The sequence below is a fragment of the Eptesicus fuscus genome, chromosome 3 (genome assembly GCF_027574615.1).
Source record: "Eptesicus fuscus isolate TK198812 chromosome 3, DD_ASM_mEF_20220401, whole genome shotgun sequence".
NCBI classification, from domain to species: Eukaryota; Metazoa; Chordata; class Mammalia; order Chiroptera; family Vespertilionidae; genus Eptesicus; species Eptesicus fuscus.
In genome coordinates, this window is record NC_072475.1 from 66,046,786 (window position 1) to 66,063,838 (window position 17,053).

Genomic DNA, 17,053 nt, shown 5'->3' on the forward strand with positions numbered 1-17,053 from the left:
AAGAGCCAACTCCATGTGGTCTGAGAGAGCACAAGATTTTGAAATGATACAATGCTCTAAGTGACCTTTTGTAGTATCACTAATACTTTTAGATTTATCATTTTCTTACCTTTATTTTATCCTCAAGTATCTCTCAGCTGCCTTATCAAGTCATGGCTGATGGCCCTCACTTACTGGGAACTAGAAATGGTCATAAAGGGCCAAAGTAAGCTTTTGACTTCCCTTCCATTCCCCTGGGTCAGGTTTTTACAAGTAGCCAAGTACTCTTACTATCTCTTACCCTGGATGAAGAAAGATCCTCCACAAGCATAATCTTCAGGCTTTATCACAAACACCACGAAGAACTGCTCACCTGGAAAATCCTTCTTCTGCATAAGACATAACAATCTTATGATATGTTCTTATGATAAGAAAGATAGGCACCACATAAATAATGTCAATAGCCTATGTTTAATAATTCATACTTAATATTTTTAAAAATTAATAAGTTTATTTAAAAATGAACTATATTAGATTTTTATTACTTTAAAATCCTATATAATAAAAGTGTAATATGCAAATAGACCAAACAGCGGAATGACCAGTTGCTATGATGTGCACTGGTCAGTGTGCTCCCACAGGGGGAGCGCCACTCAGCCAGAAGCAGGGCTCACAGCTGGTGAGCGCAGCAGTGGTGGCGGGAACCTCTCCTGCCTCCACTGCAGGAAGGTGGTAAGGAGCGAGGGGTCACGGACTGCGAGAACCTCCAACTGCGAGAGGGATGTCAGACTTCGGGTTTAAGCCCCATCCCCAAGGGCATTGGGCCTAAGCTGGCAGGCAGAAATCCCCCGAGGGGTCCCAGACTGCGAGAGGGTGCAGGCCAGGCTGAGGGACCACCCCACCTCTACCCCCCAGTGCACGAATCTCAGGACTCTAGTCTAATGATAAATGACTTTCCTAAAAGTCATACAGTCAGCAGTTAAATAAATACCATATTTCCCGGCGTATAAGACGACTGGGCGTCTAAGACGACCCCCAACTCTTCCAGTTAAAATATAGAGTTTGGGATATACCCGCCCTATAAGATGACACCAGGGCGTATAAGACAACCCCCGACTTTTGAGAAGATTTTCCTGGGTTAAAAAGTCATCTTATACGCCGGAAAATATGGTAGTTTAGTTTAGGGAGGCAAAGACAAGCCAGGAAACCTGAGTTAGTCCTGGCTTTGACTTTCTCTAAGTTCGCTTCTTTGTGTCCCAGTTTCCTTATCCATGAATGAAGCATGGTTGGGAAGATGATTTTTTAAGGTCTATTCTATTTCTACAACTCTTTTCTCTTAACATGCCAAAATTTCTGATATCTTTGAGAAAATGGCCAAAGACAGAATCATGGGCCCAAAAGAAAAGTAACAATTTATTGCCAAACATACAATTACCATTGAAATAAAAATTTAATTACAAATGTCGAAAAGGCAAACTGCTGCACAAATATGGTCCATATTCCTTTAAATGTTTTTAAAATTACATTTCTTGGGGTGACATTGGTTAATAGGACCACATAGGTTTCAAGTGTACATTTCTATGATACATGATCTGTATACTGCATTGTATGTCTTCTGGGGTTCTTTTCCCAGCCTTACAAAGGGTTCAGCATTCTGAAGAAAGGCCTATGCGTAGATTCAAGAAGGAATCCAAGGACAAAAGATAATTTTGAAAGGCATTGGGGGTCAGAGGAGCTTCAGCTGAAGGAGCTAGAAGATTCTCCTTGTCTCAGGACCCCCTGCTTTTATTCACACGATTTATCCTAAGGCAAGGTGGAGATATACACTTCAAAGGGTAGGGTATCAAAGGATATACAGAAGCTTTGTCAGTTTGGGGAATAGCCTACAGCTGTTCAGGTGTTTGGCCAATAGGAGGCAATAAAATGCCCTGAGCTGTCTGGCAGCAAACGATTATCCTATTCAGGTTTGGAGGAAGTTCTGTTCAGCCGTTCCAACAGGTAATTACATATGTGGCTCACCCTTGTTGAGCCGCCTAAGCTTCACCAACCTTTTGGTGAAACTCTTGTAATTATTACATGCTGGAATTGGTTCCCGGCCTATGTCTACCACCCAAAGTCAAATCATCTTCTGTCACCAAATATTTGTCTTCCTTTATCCCTCTATCACCCCATATTCCTTAAGGTTGTCCATTCTGCCCAGCTGAAGTCCTCTTTTGCTTACTATTATTAATACAAATTCTTCTTCTTTTACATTTAACTGCTTTCAGTGGATGAGATAACTTTACCCTAAATTTGCATCACCCATTGAGTAGATTGAAATATTCTGCCTTTACTTTTCTTTCTAGGCAGTCTGTCAGATATACTAGTATGTCCCATTGCATTATGGGTTCCCAAGATTCCCCAGGGAACCTGGCAGTAGCATTGTCCAGCATCGCCCAAGCTTTGATTTCATGCACATCTTTCTTTCCTTCTTTCTTTCCTTCTCTCTCTTTCCTTCCTTCCTTCCTTCCTTCCTTCCTTCCTTCCTTCCTTCCTTCCTTCCTTCCTTCCTTCCTTCCCTCCCTCCCTCCCTCCCTCCCTCCCTCCTTCCTTCCTTCCTTCCTTCCTTCCTTCCTTCCTTCCTTCCTTTCTTTCTTTTTAAAATATATTTTTATTGATTTCAGAGGGAGAGGGAGAGAGAGATAGAAACATCAGTGATGAGAGAGAATCATTGATTGACTGCCTCCTGCATGCCCCACACTGGGGATCAAGTCTGCAACCTGGACATGTGCCCTGACCTGGAATCAAACCATGACCTCCTGGTTCATAGGTCAATGTTCAACCACTGAACCATGCCGGCCAGGCTCAATCTTTCTTTTTAAAACCAGTTGGAAAGGGAAGAGATCCAAGGCACAGAGTGAATGGCATTCCTTTTGAATGCTGTTCCAGTAGGTAAACTGACACACTGTCATCAATAATAGTGACACAGAAGTGATGTCTCACCTGTAGTGTGATGGCAGCTTTCTTGGTCATGGACTGATAGACACCATTAAATTCCACATTGTGGTCAAGATCATACACTGGGCACTATAATGTACATGAGGGGTAAAAAGGAAATCATCACTGACATCATATCATGTTATGCTGCACATACTGCACACACAGAGTGGGAGTTCCTTACTAAGCCATAAACCATAAAAGTTCCCCCCAGAACAGTCATGAGACAGTTTCCTAAAACTTGGTGCTTGTCCTCTAAAGTCTAGGTATCTTTATATGAAAGAGAACTGAAAAGTTGTCATAAGGTTTCTAATACCTTTTCACTTTTTAAATTAAAACCTGAAGAGATATAAAGGGCCTAATGTTACAATAAAATTTTTAAAATTACATTTATTGAGGTAACAGTGGTTAATAACATTGCATAAATCTTAGGTGTACAACATTATTAACTCTGTGTACTCTATTGCATGCTCACCATCAAAAGTCTAGTTCTTTCCTTTGCATATATTTCACCACCTTTACCCAATTCACTCTTTTAAAAAAAATTAATAAATCTTTATTGTTCAGATTATTACAATTGTTTCTCCTTTTCTCCCCCTATAACTCCCCTCCACCTGATTCCCACCCTACCCTCTGCCCTTACCTTTCCCCCACTGTCCTCAACCATAGGTGTACGATTTTTGTCCAGTCTCTTCCTGCACCCCCCATACCCCTTTCCCCCTGTGAATTATCAGTCCACTCCCTTTCTATGCCCCTGATTCTATTATATTCATCAGCTTACTCTGTCCCTCAGATTTTTAATTCACTTGATTTTTAGGTTCACTTGTTAATAGATATGTATTTGTTGTTCATAATTTTTATCTTTACTTTTTTCTTCTTCCTCTTCTTAAAGAATATCTTTCAGCATTTCATATAATACTGTTTTGGTAGTGATGAACTCCTTTAGCTTTTTCTTATCTGTGAAGCTCTTTATCTGACCTTCAATTCTGAATGATAGCTTTGCTGGGTAGAGTAATCTTGGTTGTAGGTTCTTGCTATTCATCACTTGGAATATTTCTTGCCACTCCGTCTGGCCTGCATAGTTTCTGTTGAAAAATCAACTGACAATCATATGGATGCTCCCTTGTAGGTAATTAACTGTTTTTCTCTTGTTGCTTTTAATATTCTCTCTTTGTCTTTTGCTCTTGGCATTTTAATTATGATGTGTCTTGGTGTGGTCCTCTTTGGATTCCTTTTGTTTGGGGTTCTGTGAGCTTCCTGGACTTGTAAGTCTATTTCTTTCACCAAGTGCGGGAAGTTTTCTGTCATTATTTCTTCAAATAGGTTTTGAGTATCTTGCTCTTTCTCTTCTTCTGGCACCCCCATAATTCTGATGTTGGTACGCTTGAAGTTGTCCCAAAGGCTTCTTACACTATCTTCAACTTTTTGGATTATTTTTTCCTTTTGCTTTTCTGGTTGAGTGTTTTTTGCTTCTTTGTATTTCAAATCTTTGACTTGATTCTTACGTTCCTCTAGTCTGCTGTTGGGACTCTGTATATTTTTTATTTTTTTATTTCAGTCAGTGTATGTTTAATTTCTAGTTGGTCATTTTTCATATCCTCAAGGGTCTTGCTAAATTTATCGGCATTTTCTAGGAAATTCTTGAAAAACCTTATAACCGTGGTTTTGAATTCTATATCCAGTTGTTTGTTTTCCTCCATTTCTTTTGTTTGTGATCTGTTTTTTTTTTGTCTCCACATTTTCACTGCTTCCCTGAGTTGGTAGGGTATCTTTGTGAGCTAGGTGTCCTATATGGTCCAATGGGTCAGCCTCCCAGTTACCTGAGGTGGACATGGACACTCTTGGTGCACCCCTTTGTGGACTGTGTGTACAGCCTTGTTGTAGTTAAGTCTTGATTGTTGTTGGTATCACTGGGAGGAATTGACCTCCAGGCCAACTGGCTGTGAGTATCAGCTGTGTCTACACCAGGAGACCTTCTGTGCTGGAGATAGCCTTATAGGACCAGACTTGCAAAATTATAAAAGCCTCTGTGCTCAGCTTGGATGGGGCGGAGTCTCAGGGCTGAGCAGACAGTCTTGGCTTCCCGTCAGCCCTGGCATTGTGTGTGCGCCTCCAGACCTCTGCCTTCCGTGGCTCCCCTGAGTTTCCGCCTGACAGTCCAAATTTCCCCCGTAAAAGCGTGGGTCCCCAGGGGCTCGCCCAGAACTGGGGTTCAGTGCAGTTGGAACTGGGGTTCAGTGCAGTCAGGAGCTTCCGACTCCCTTCCGCTAGGGAAAGCCTGCGGCAACCTCCGCAGTCTTCTCTGCGCCGCACTCATGCGCGCGCCTTCAGACCCCTGCCTGCCACAGCTTCCCTGATTCTCCGAGTCTCCATGTGCCTTTCTCTCTACCTGACAGTCCAGACTCGCCCCCCGTATGAGCCTGGGTCCACAGGGTTTTGGCCAGAACTGGGGTTCAGTGCAGTCGGGGTCTTCCTTTCCCCTCCTGCCAGAGAAAGCCAGCCAGGCACTCGGCCGCCCTTCCTCTCTGTGTGCGTGTCTCTGTACCTCAGCCCTTTACAGCTCTTCTGATTTTCCATAAGCTTTTCCCTTTCCTTCTAGTTGTAGAATTTCCACTCAGCCAGCTTTCCTGTGGTTCTGGATGGTGTCTGTTCTGTCTTTTAGTTGTAGTTTTGAAATTGTTGTGCAAGGCAGCAGTTTAGGTGTTTACCTATGCTGCCATCTTGGTTTCTCTTACCCAATTCACTCTTTTTCCCACCCCCTTTCCCATTCCATTGATTGTACCTATGAATTTGTTTTTGTTTTATTAGTTTGTTACTTTTTTGTTTTCTATTCCATATGTGAGTAGAATCATACAGTTTTTGTCACTTTAAAAACTTACAAGTGGTAGGTTTCTATTTTTTCTCTTGTAGTCCACAACTTTGTCTTCTTTGTACTTTGTCATGATCATCCCTCCCTCCCTGCCTCCCTTTTTCCCTTTTTTTAATTTTGGTGAGGAGTCAACTATTTTCTGTTGCCCCAAACCAATGTCTGCATACATTGACTGCCCAAGATGCTGTTCTTAGTATTTAGCAGTTTTGCAGGAGATACACAGACATGTCCTCCACTCTTCTCTCTCATTTATCCTGAGATAATATAATGCTCCACACTGGAAGGTTGACAAGTTATTAAGACTCACCATGATATTCTGGACAGAGACAACAGAACATGGATAAGCCACTTTAGATACAACTTTAATGACAACTGAGTCCACATCTTCAGGAAATTTGTATAGAAAATACTGAGAATAAGAAAAAGAGAAACATGATTTGTTAACCTTAAGAAATGTTCACAGTCATGAACTCAAACTATTTTCACATGAGTAGGATCATTTTCTCTATTAGGCACAAAATTCAGATGCACATCTCAGTAAGCCTCCATGAATTCAGTCAGCCATTCATCTCACAAGTATTGAGCAACTTCTCTCTTTGGGGCTCTGTGCCAGAGATTAGGACTATATCAGTGAGTAAAAAAAAAAGCAGCCATTTCATACAATATTGCTTGTCCGGGCACATGTCTGGGTTGTGGCTCGATCCCCAGTAGGTATGCAGGAGGCAGCTGATCAATGTTTCTCTCTCACAGATGTTGCTATCTCTCTATTCCTCTCCCTTCCTCTCAAATCAATAAAAACTTTTTATTTTAAAGAAGATCCCTTAACCTTTGAATTAGGGATATGTGGGATGTAATATGAGACAATATTTACTTCCATATATTCATTTTGAAATATGAGGCTCCACCTTGTAAAGCAGGTAAGCCTGTTCTTCAAGAATCTTAACCAGCTTTCTACAGGCAAGAATTAGCAATAAGCCCACCCTCCTCCTAGTTTTTTGCTAAAGAATTTATTTTCTGGCTGGAACAAAGTGGGAGGACACTTAGATTCAAAGACAAAACTTTACATCTAGCCCCTGAAATATATATTCTCAATTTGGGGCAGGCTAAGATATCTCTAAAAGTATTTCTCACATATCATCAGAATCAGGAAACATAATAGAAAGAGGTTATACTGTTTACCTAATCCTACATAATAAAGAGGTAATATGCAAATTGACCATCACTCCAACACACAAGATGGCCACCCCCATGTGGTCAAAGATGGCCACCCCCATGTGAACACAAGATGGCTGCCACAAGATGGCCAGCAGGGGAAGGCAGTGGTGGGTGATCAGACCAGCAAGGGAGGGCAGTTAGGGGTGACCAGGCTGGCAGGGGAGGGCAATTGGGGGGGACCCAAGATTGCAGGGGAGGGAAGTTGGGGGGGACCAGGCCTGCAGGGGAGGATAGTTGGGGGAACCAGGCCTGCAAGGGAGAGCAGTTGGGAGTGACCAGGCCTTCAGGGGAGGGCAGTTAGGGGTGACCGGGTTGTCAGGGGAGGGCAGTTAGGGGCAATCAGGCCTGAGGGGAGGGCAGTTAGAGGCAGGCAGTTAGGGGTAACCAGGCCTGCAGGGGAGGGCAGTTGGGGGTGACCAGACCTGCATGGGAGGGCCAGGCCTGCAGGGGAGAGCAGTTGGGGGCAACCAGGCCGGCAGAGGTGGGCAGTTAGGGGCGACCAGGCTGGCAAGGGAGGGCAGTTAGGGGTGACCGGGCCAGCAGGGGAGGGCAGTTAGGGGTGGCCAGGCCAGCAGGGGAGGACAGTTAGGGGCGACCAGGCCAGCAGGGGAGGGCAGTTAGGGGTGACCAGGCTGGCAGGGGAGGGCATTTAGGGGCAATTGGGCTGGCAGGGGAGCAGTTAGGCATCCATCAGGCTGGCAGGGGAGTGGTTAAGGGGTAATCAGGCTGGCTGGCAGGCAGAAGCAGTTAGGGGCAATCAGGCAGGCAGGCAGGCAAGCAGGTGGGAGCCAGCAGTCCTGGATTGTGAGAGGGATCCCAGATTGGAGAGGGTGCAGGCTGAGCTGAGGGACACCCCCCTCCTGTGCATGAATTTCATGCACCGGGCCTCTAGTTAGATTATAAATCCCCTGAAAAAAATTAACTCTAACTTTTATTTATTTATTTTTCTTCAATTTTTTTTATTAAGGTATTATATGTGTATATATCTTACCATTGCCCCCCCCCACCCCACTCCCATATATGCCCTCACCCCCCCCAGAGTTTTGCGTCCATTGGTTATGTTTATATGCATGCATACAATAATATGAGACAATATTAGTCCTTTGGTTAATCTCTTATCTTCCCCACCTTTAACTCTAACTTTTAAAGATGTTACTAATAATGAAGAAAGGGGACTTCTGCCCAATGTGCATAAGTATAGTAACTGGTTGAGAAACTTGACATAAAATACGTGATTAAGGTTTTGAGGGAGCCAACCAAAACAAGCCCATATTTTAGGACTCTAATAAATCTATCACTTTAAAGAAAAGGCAAAACATGTCAAAACTTAATTTTGCATTCCAACGTCCTCTTTACTAACCTTATTTTGAGAACCAGAGCAATAAGAATAGAATGTTTTTCAATAATCCAAGGCCTTTTCAAGATTAAGGACTGTCATTAACACTGCTATTTGGAAATCTGTTCACACCTGGTAATAGATGGCAACACTCCTAAGAACCCACTTCATTTTGCACTTTTATTTTGGAGCTTGATTCAAATTCATATAATACAGGGCTCTTCCCAAGGTGAATCCTCTAGCGTTACTAAAAGGAAAACGCTAGGGAAACCAACCTTTGTAACTCAAGAGCATCACTATGATTACTGTTAAAATATATATATGATAGGAGTTGGTTTTGTGCAAGCAGTAGACAACTACAGAAGCCTTAATATTATGTTTTTGACCCTTGCCTTGATAACCTACTTTTAAAAATACATATATTTTTATTGATTTCAGAGAGGAAGGGAGAGGGAGAGAGAGATAGAAACATCAATGATGAGAGAGAATCATTGATTGGCTGCCTCCTGCACTGCCCCTACTGGCGATCAAGCCCACAACCCTGGCATGTGACCATGACTGGAATCAAACCTGGGACCCTTCAGTCCTCAGGCCAACACTGTCCACTGAGCCAAACCAGCTAGGGCGATAACCTACTTTTTATCAGAAATAACAAGTACCCAAAGCCATGGCTGGAATTTAGGCCAAAAATCATCCTCTTGGATCCTGATTATCTGCCCAGTTTCTGTAACCTGCTTCTGTCTACAAGAATAGAGGCAGACAGTGATGATGAAGGTTGTCTAAGAATGTGCAATAGTTTGGGTGAGTTTATAGGAATGGAAAATCTTTTCTGCAGTGGAAGAGGATATAAAATTCAGGCCAAAATGGGAACAGTTAATAACAAATAAGTCTTTTATAGATCTCGAAGAGTTTCTATTTTGTTTTATCAGTTTGTTTTAAGTACATTTTATTCTAGTTTGGGGTTTATAGACAAACTACTTAGGCTTTAGTATTTACACACTCCTTTAAAAGAAAAGGAAGCCGTAGTATATAATCGTCACTGAATTTCAGTCCACAAACAAAGTGCATTACAGCATTCACTATATCATATTTACTATAATTCTGAACAGGACTATTAGACTATACTCATTCTGCAAGGTTTTTCCTCCCTTTCTAGCTATCTCCCATAGCACCTATCAACTAGTGCTTTCAAATATTTCATGAATTAACTAGCCAATAAATGTTGAGGGCAGTGGTTTGCGAGCCTGTAGACCTCTTCCATCGCTGGGTGGCAGTATGTAGGCACTGTGGAGGCTGATAAATTTATCAAGAAATGTGTGGGAGTCAGCTCATACGGATTTGTGGAGCTGATTGTACACATCTCTCCCCAACTCTGTGTTCAATGACATCACATTGGCATCTTGAAGTTGACCATGATGCAGGTATTTATGCCACAGAAATTCTATAAATCAGGGTTTCCCCTCCCCCTCTAAAAATTAGTTGCTAAATATTTATCATCACACAGTGGTTGTAATAGATTTACAATAGAGTCCATTTACTGTGTTAATCCCAGTTTTAGTGTATACAAGACAAAAATTAAGTAGCCATTTATGACCAAAACTATATTACACCCTGCAGAAGATGTACAATAAATATCAGCACATTCAATAAATTTGTTTTAAACTATTGCTTAAACTTTACTTCTTCAGAACCCATGAAAGAAAAAAAGAAAGGTAGGTAGAAGTGTCACAGAAAAGCAGTTTAAATGATGAAAATTTTCATGTATTTATTCTATATGTGATTACAGTTTAATGGAGAGCACAACATAAATATCTAATTCTTATTATAATTTTTTCAGCATCCCTGTTCTCTGTTTACATAGGAGAAACTAATTTATTCCATCCACAACACTGTAGAAATTAAAATCTGTTTTATTTTATTGTATCTCCAGGTGAATTAAGTATTTGTGTATCCGTTTAGTGTTGGCCTTCTGCTTCTCTGCTCCCCCACCCCCATCCTGATTAAAAAAGGTCCATGAGGGCAGAAGTTGCATCTTTCCCTTCTTCATCCTGCTCTTCCCGCCACCAAGGACAGTCTAACATTGCTTGGTACATAGTAGGCACATAGTAGACCTGCTAAATGAAAGCTGAGCCAAGGAATATCTACAAATATCATGCCTCCCATTTCACATCAATTCAGGTGATAAGATTAAATGTTGTGTCCAAAGTTCCAGTGACATGAATAACATTCCAAAAATACAAATACATCTTAAGCTGTGAAATATGAAGGACAATACCACATGCTGACTCCACCTGTTAACATAGTAACACTATGAGTAACACTAATAATAGAATCATAACCTTGACCCCCTTCACGTACGTACCTGAGGTTGAGAGGGGCTGGCAGTGAAGTGAAAGGCAACATTTGTCCTGAGAAATGTAAGTGGGAGAAGGGAAAATGAGAGAAAACATAATAAATTAGCAAGCAAAAGTTATTTATTTAAAAGAAAACCATCTTAAACCAGATGCAAGGAAAGCCTTATCCTTTGTGAAGGGAAGTTTGTTCTCATCAAACTTACAAAGTAAACTGCATGGAAATTTGCTAACTTCAACTCTCAGGAAAGACCAAATTGGGGAGGGAGTCAATTTTATGTCTTTAAATACCCATGAAGTCATACCTATACAAGTACGTACTTTGTTTACTTTTGCCTTTGGATTCTCTTAAGATTTTATAATCAAGCACAGGGTTTAGGTGTTAGAAGTGGGCTGAAAGAGAGAGGAAAAGAAGATTTGAGGTTCTTTTCAACAATGAAGATAACACCTCAAAATAATTTTGATGTAACCATGGCAAAAGATCATTTTTGCAAAAAAATGTGGTGAATAGATAATCACCATTGGACCGTCCCTAGGAATAGGAGTATACTCTTCCTGCCCACAAATACTTCCCCAATTGTTTGCCACACCAGCTGAAATTCTCCTCCAAGATTTTGTCCTCTTTGGGCTAGGCACTGCCTTCAGGATCTCTTATACCAGTGGTCGGCAAACCGCGGCTCTCGAGCCACATGCGGCTCTTTGGTCCCTTGAGTGTGGCTCGGCGTAAGAACCACTTCTTCAAAATAGACTTGCCCAGGCCGAAAACCGACTTCTACGCATGGGCCACGAAGTTTCAATCGCACTGTACGTGCGCGCCCGCACATGGTATTTTGTGGAAGAGCCACACTCAAGGGGCCAAAGAGCCGCATGTGGCTCTCGAGCCGTGGTTTGCCAATCACTGTCTTATACTATTGATGATATAATCTTAAGAGTATCCCAAAGGCAAAATTGTCAGTGACAGGAAATAGCAAAAAGCACCAAAATAATATAATGGAGTTATTTCCTCTCCAGGTAATAATTTACTGTGAATTATTGGATTAGGTTCTTTCCTTCTTCTGTGAAGGACAGCAATGGTCCAGTGCAGAGGAAAGGAGAGGCTGAGGAGCATGCAGGTAGCACACCCTTGTGGCACAGAGTGCTGTCTGGAATGAACGTATGTGAAACAGTCCAAGAGGCTGGAAAACACAAAGACAAGTTCGTTCCTCGATACAGTTTTGTAGGGGGCTGCTTTAGCCTTTTATTCGTTCTGGGTTTTGCCTCATCTTTAGCCATGAAGATCACTCATACAAACCCACACCACACTCTCAGTGTCCGCCCCGGGGGAATGGCATGCCCCCACCCCTCCAGTATGGCTTGCATTTCTGGGAATCTGAACCTGAACTTCTGGGAATTCTAACCTGAACTTCTGAGGTCCCTCCCCAGATTCATAGCCTGGTGCTCTCTACAAAGTCTTTCTCTCCACTCCTAATTTTCCTTTTATAAAAATTAAATAGTTTCAAACAATTGTGTTAAAGATTCCTTTAGAAAGGGCATGCCGAAACATTTAAGTAAGAAATTTATAATTGGAGGTGTTGTTTAAAAGTCATAAAATTTGAGCACTGTTTCTAAAGGTAATGACCAACAATTTAGGCTGTGGGCAGACTGGGCTCAGAATTTAGCAGTGGATGCCATTTTTATATATCCACACTCAACAGAAATAATCTTCAGTGTTGAGGATTTATTCTGCTGAAGTACAGTTGAGAGCTTGCGGCCTTAAGTCACCTAAAGAGCCACAAAGTCAGTGTCAAGTCCAGGTGTATATGTGCTCCTGAGATGCCATGGCAGGCTGGAGTGAGAACTCACAGTGCTGTGTGTGCTAGGTAGTGCCCTCTTAGTGTGGGGAGTGCCATCTGCTGTTACCAGGGCAACAATTCTGTTCATTGACAGATCAGGGGAACAAACAGGTCACTGATTTTCTTGGCTAGCAACACACATCATGAAATTTCCAGAAGGAACCAGTTTCCTTTGGCCAGAAATATGTTTTTATATTCCTCCCTAGCACTTGAATTCCAGTTGTAATGGAATGTATGGGTATCGATATACATTTTCTGAGGTTTTTTTCCCTTGTTATTTATTTTTTCTTTACTAGTACAACACACACAAACATTCAACACATATTGTTTTCTTTAAGTCTGTCACACTTAAGTGCTCTCTTTCTCATGGAGTCAACAGTGTGTGCAAAATAAACATTGTGTTTATTACACATGGAAAGTTCTGCTTCCTTCCCCATAGGCTCTGACAGAGGGGCGGAGATTTATTTGTCAAGGGTCATTAACCAACAGAACAAAGTCAGTTGCAACTCAAATGCACCTTTAATTTTAGAAAGAGAAGCATAAAAACTTCATTTTATTTGTTTTAAACCCAGGAAGTAAATGATTATTCAGTAAGTATAAGAAAAACTGAAAACTGACTTAGTTCTTTTGTTTTGGCTAGTTTGAGGAAGAGGGGAAGAGAAAAGGGACAGATGAAATCGAGAGATGGGCATGCAGGTAAGACAGAAGAAGAGGGAGGCTCATGGGGAAGATAAGAGAAATATATACAGGAGAGTAATCAAACAGAAGAGAAGGGAAAGGGGGATGGGAAGAAAGGGTAAGTGGGAGAGAAGTAAGGACAAAAGGTAAGTGGTTTTTGAGGTAAGTACCAGAGAGGACTGGGAAATTCACGGCATATTATCTACTTTATGATAGCAAGCCCCTGTCAGAGATCAGGGAAGGCGTTCTAAACCCCTACTTCGTTGTTGAAGGAAATTATACCCTATTATTCACTTGGACTATGGACTTGAGAATGCCACTTCCTGTTATCTGCTTACTGCCATCTGTCATGAACTCCCTCTGCTTACCCAACCCTCCCCTAGCGATGCTCCAGTCCACTGTAACCCTCCACCCCATCGCTCTAGTGTAAGTATAGACTTCGCACGTATGCGCTAAATCCTATACTTTCTTCCCTTCTCTGGGACTTTGCTTCTACAAAGTCCACTTTCATTTGCCTTTCTACCCATTGGTTTATAAATATATTCTAGTCTCAACCATTTTCAAAATAAATAACAAACAAAAACAACCCAACAAATTTCCTTCCTTTTCCTTGTATTTGCCTTCTTCGATGTTATTCTATATCCTCCCTCTCCTTCACAAACCAGCTTCTTAAAAGAATGTTTTGCTTGCATCTTTCCTTCATTCTTTCCTCTTCCCACTGCTATCAGGATCCTTTTCTGCCTTAAAACATATCAAGACCCCTTTCTCACCGTTCCCCTGAAGTTGCCTTAGCTAAAGGTAACAGTCACCTCCTCATGGCTGAATCCAGTGACTTTACTTGTGGCATTTGACACTGACAACCACTCCTGGTCTTGAAACTTTCCCACCTGGGACTCTGTGGGTTTTCTTCCACACATTTGACTGTGCCTACTCAGCTTCTTTTGATAGTTCCTGTTTCTCAGACAATTCCTTAAATGAGAGTGTTATCCACAAGCCTGTTTTTGATCTCCTCATTTTCCTTAGCCACATACATTTTCGTACACACACACACACACACACACACACACACACACACACACACACACATACTAGAGGCCCGGTGCATGACATTCGTGCACTGGGAGGTGTGGGGGGAGTCCCTCAGCCTGGCCTGCACCCTCTTGCAGTCTGGGACCCCTCGGCGGACATCCCCCGGAGGGGTCCTTAGCACTGCTGCAGAGGCAGGAGAGGCTCCCGCCACCACAGCTGTGCTCACCAGCTGTGAGCCCGGCTTCTGGCTGAGCAGCACTCCTGCTGTGGGAGTGCATTGACCTCCAGGGGACAGCTCCTGCATTGAGCGTCTGCCCCCTGGTGGTTCAGTGCATGTCATAGTGACCGGGTCATTCATCTGTTCGGTAGATTTGCATATTAGGGTTTTATTATATAGGATATTCAATTGACATAAAAAAACCCCCACATATATGTTCAGTTGCCACAAAAGCCACTAGAATGCTAGTATATCTCAAGTCTCCATGTCCAGCCAAGTCCAGAGCTATCTTCTGAGCTCCAGTCACAGAAGACTAACCGCCTGCTGGGCTCCACATGATCAAAATGGAATGTTCTGTCATTTCCCTGATCCTGACCCACTACGTCTGTTTGCCAGTACACCTCACCAGACTTTGAACATCATTGTTAGAGTCATCTTGGATTCCTCCCTTTTAGTTACTTCCCATTAGATTGATCACCAAGCGTCCTGATTCTATTGCTGTAAAGTAACCCGGATGCACCTGCTCCCACCTACGGCACTGTTTTTGCCGGACATGGCATTCAACAACAACAAAAATTTTGAAAAGTAATGTAAATCACTACTGTAGTCTATCCCAAAATATCAAAATTGATTACATGACACAGAGCAAAATGGTCTAAAAACCTCTTCACTCATCCATTCCCTCAAAAAATCTACTCGAGTTCGTGGCGACATGGCTAAACGCACCAAGAAGGTCAGAATCGTCAGTAAGTATGGGACCCAATATGGCGCCTCCCTCAGGAAAATGGTGACGAAAATTGAAGTCAGACAGCACGCCAAGTACACTTGCTCCTTCTGTGGCAAAATCAAGATGAAGAGGCGAGCTGTGGGGATCTGGCACTGTGGTTCCTGCATGAAAACAGTCGCTGGTGGTGCCTGGACCTACCACCCCACTTCTGCCATCACAGTAAAGTCAGCCAGCAGAAGACTGAAGGAATTGAAAGACCAATAGAAGCTCCACAGTTTGAAACACTGTGAGCCTATAATACATGGGTTAATTTATATAACAACAACAAAAATATATACTTCTCACAGCACGGTAGCTTGGCTATCTCACTCAAAATTCTCTTTCAAAGCAAAGACCCAAGAGCCATACATAGATCTTGAGGGTTGAAGGCTTCAAGTACTCATGTTGACTATATATTTTATTCTGCAATATATATTTGTTGAATTTGTGAATTATCCCCAGGCATCTTACTGGACTCCTTTTTTCCCCTTTAAGATGTTGTTGTTGCCATAATATGTTCAGGCTCTTATCATTTTTATTTTCTCTATTCATTGTCCTATTTGCCCTTGCCCTCTCCTCTCGTGAGTTCACCTGCCACATTGACACTAAGATCATTTCTAAAATCCAATCTGTTCATGTTATTCTGGTGTTTAAAATCTTTTAGGGGTTTCCATAACCTGGAAGCTGAAGTCTAAACTCCCTAGTGCTTTTCACAGGATCTCAAACACCAAGGAGTGGGTACTGCCTGTTTGTCCAGTCCTATCTCCTGTAACTCCTCCTTAGGCATGGTGTGGACCAGCCTTTCCGAAGTGCTTCTACTCAGTCTGCTCTCTGTAACTCAGACCTCTCTCCTGAGCATCATGATGGTATATACCAACACTCTACTTCAAGTTTAACATGCACCAAAGTGAACTTATCATCTCTTCCTTCCCCCTTCAAAATCCTCATTTTCTCTTAGTGGTGCCACCATCTACAAGTTAGAAAGTCACCTTTGACTCTCCCAGTCCCTTTCCCATTCATATCCAATCAAGTATTGTCAATGTTACCTCCAAATTCTTCAGTTTATCTCCTTATAATTGATTTATATTGACCACCGCATCAGTGTTCTAATTTTTCTGCATCCAGTCTGTTCTCTTCAAATCCATTCTCCACACAACTATCACAATTTAGACAACTACCTAAATTTCTTAACACCCCTTCTAAGCTCCTCCCACTGCATGATCAGGTGCCTGCCTGCTCCTACAGCAGTGATGGGCAACCTTTTGAGCTTGGTGTGTCAAACTTCGCCAAAAAACTGAGCATAACTCAGGTAGTGTGTCACTTTGAGGAAAAAACTAACTTCAAGGCTCTAGTCGCAAATGTTTCATCCTCAGGAGCAGCAAATGTTTCATCCTTGGCATGCGGCCGCGTGTCATTAGAAATGGCTACGTGTGTCAGTGCTGACACGCATGTCATAGGTTCGCCATCACTGTCCTACAGCCTCCTTCTGTTCCACGTCTGCAACTTCACATTAAGCAGCTCTCCAGGGCACTAGAGTTGGGAAAATGAGTGGTGGCAAAGCTGTGTATATGTGTGTGTGGAGGTGGGTGGGGGAGAGTTAGATGGCAGGGAGTAATGGTTTAAGGCAGAATTTTATTTTAAAGCTGGATTTAAATAAACGAGTGTTTCGTGGACTTGAGAAGCATATTTAGGGCAACCTAAAGTGTGAGGATAGTTTTAAACAGAAAGTAGAAATAGAATGTTATAGCAGGAAGAGCTCAGAACTAGAATCTATTATTGATTTTGTCTTTCCTAGCTGGGTGAAT

General features: G+C 42.3%; 2 protein-coding genes across 6 annotated transcripts in view; one reads left to right on the forward strand and one right to left on the reverse strand.

Annotated features, from left to right (window-relative positions):
• The window catches only part of SIDT1 (SID1 transmembrane family member 1), a 94,463-nt gene that overhangs the window by 38,983 nt on the left and 38,427 nt on the right, over positions 1–17,053 (reverse strand). For 3 of the 5 annotated variants that reach the window (XM_028153305.2, XM_008146604.3, XM_054713966.1), the window contains exons 4-7: positions 10,738–10,783; positions 6,132–6,233; positions 2,962–3,045; positions 281–368 (exon numbers count right to left, since the gene is read on the reverse strand). In XM_028153305.2, the coding sequence (XP_028009106.2) occupies positions 281–368; positions 2,962–3,045; positions 6,132–6,233; positions 10,738–10,783 (320 nt within the window). The remainder of the gene's footprint in view (positions 1–280; positions 369–2,961; positions 3,046–6,131; positions 6,234–10,737; positions 10,784–17,053) is intronic. The other 2 variants (XM_054713967.1, XM_054713968.1) reach the window with 2 other exon arrangements.
• Positions 15,195–15,490, forward strand: LOC103290689 (60S ribosomal protein L37a-like). Its single transcript, XM_008146603.3, has one exon. It carries the CDS (start codon positions 15,195–15,197, stop codon positions 15,471–15,473), a length of 279 nt encoding a protein of 92 aa, XP_008144825.2. The 3' UTR covers positions 15,474–15,490.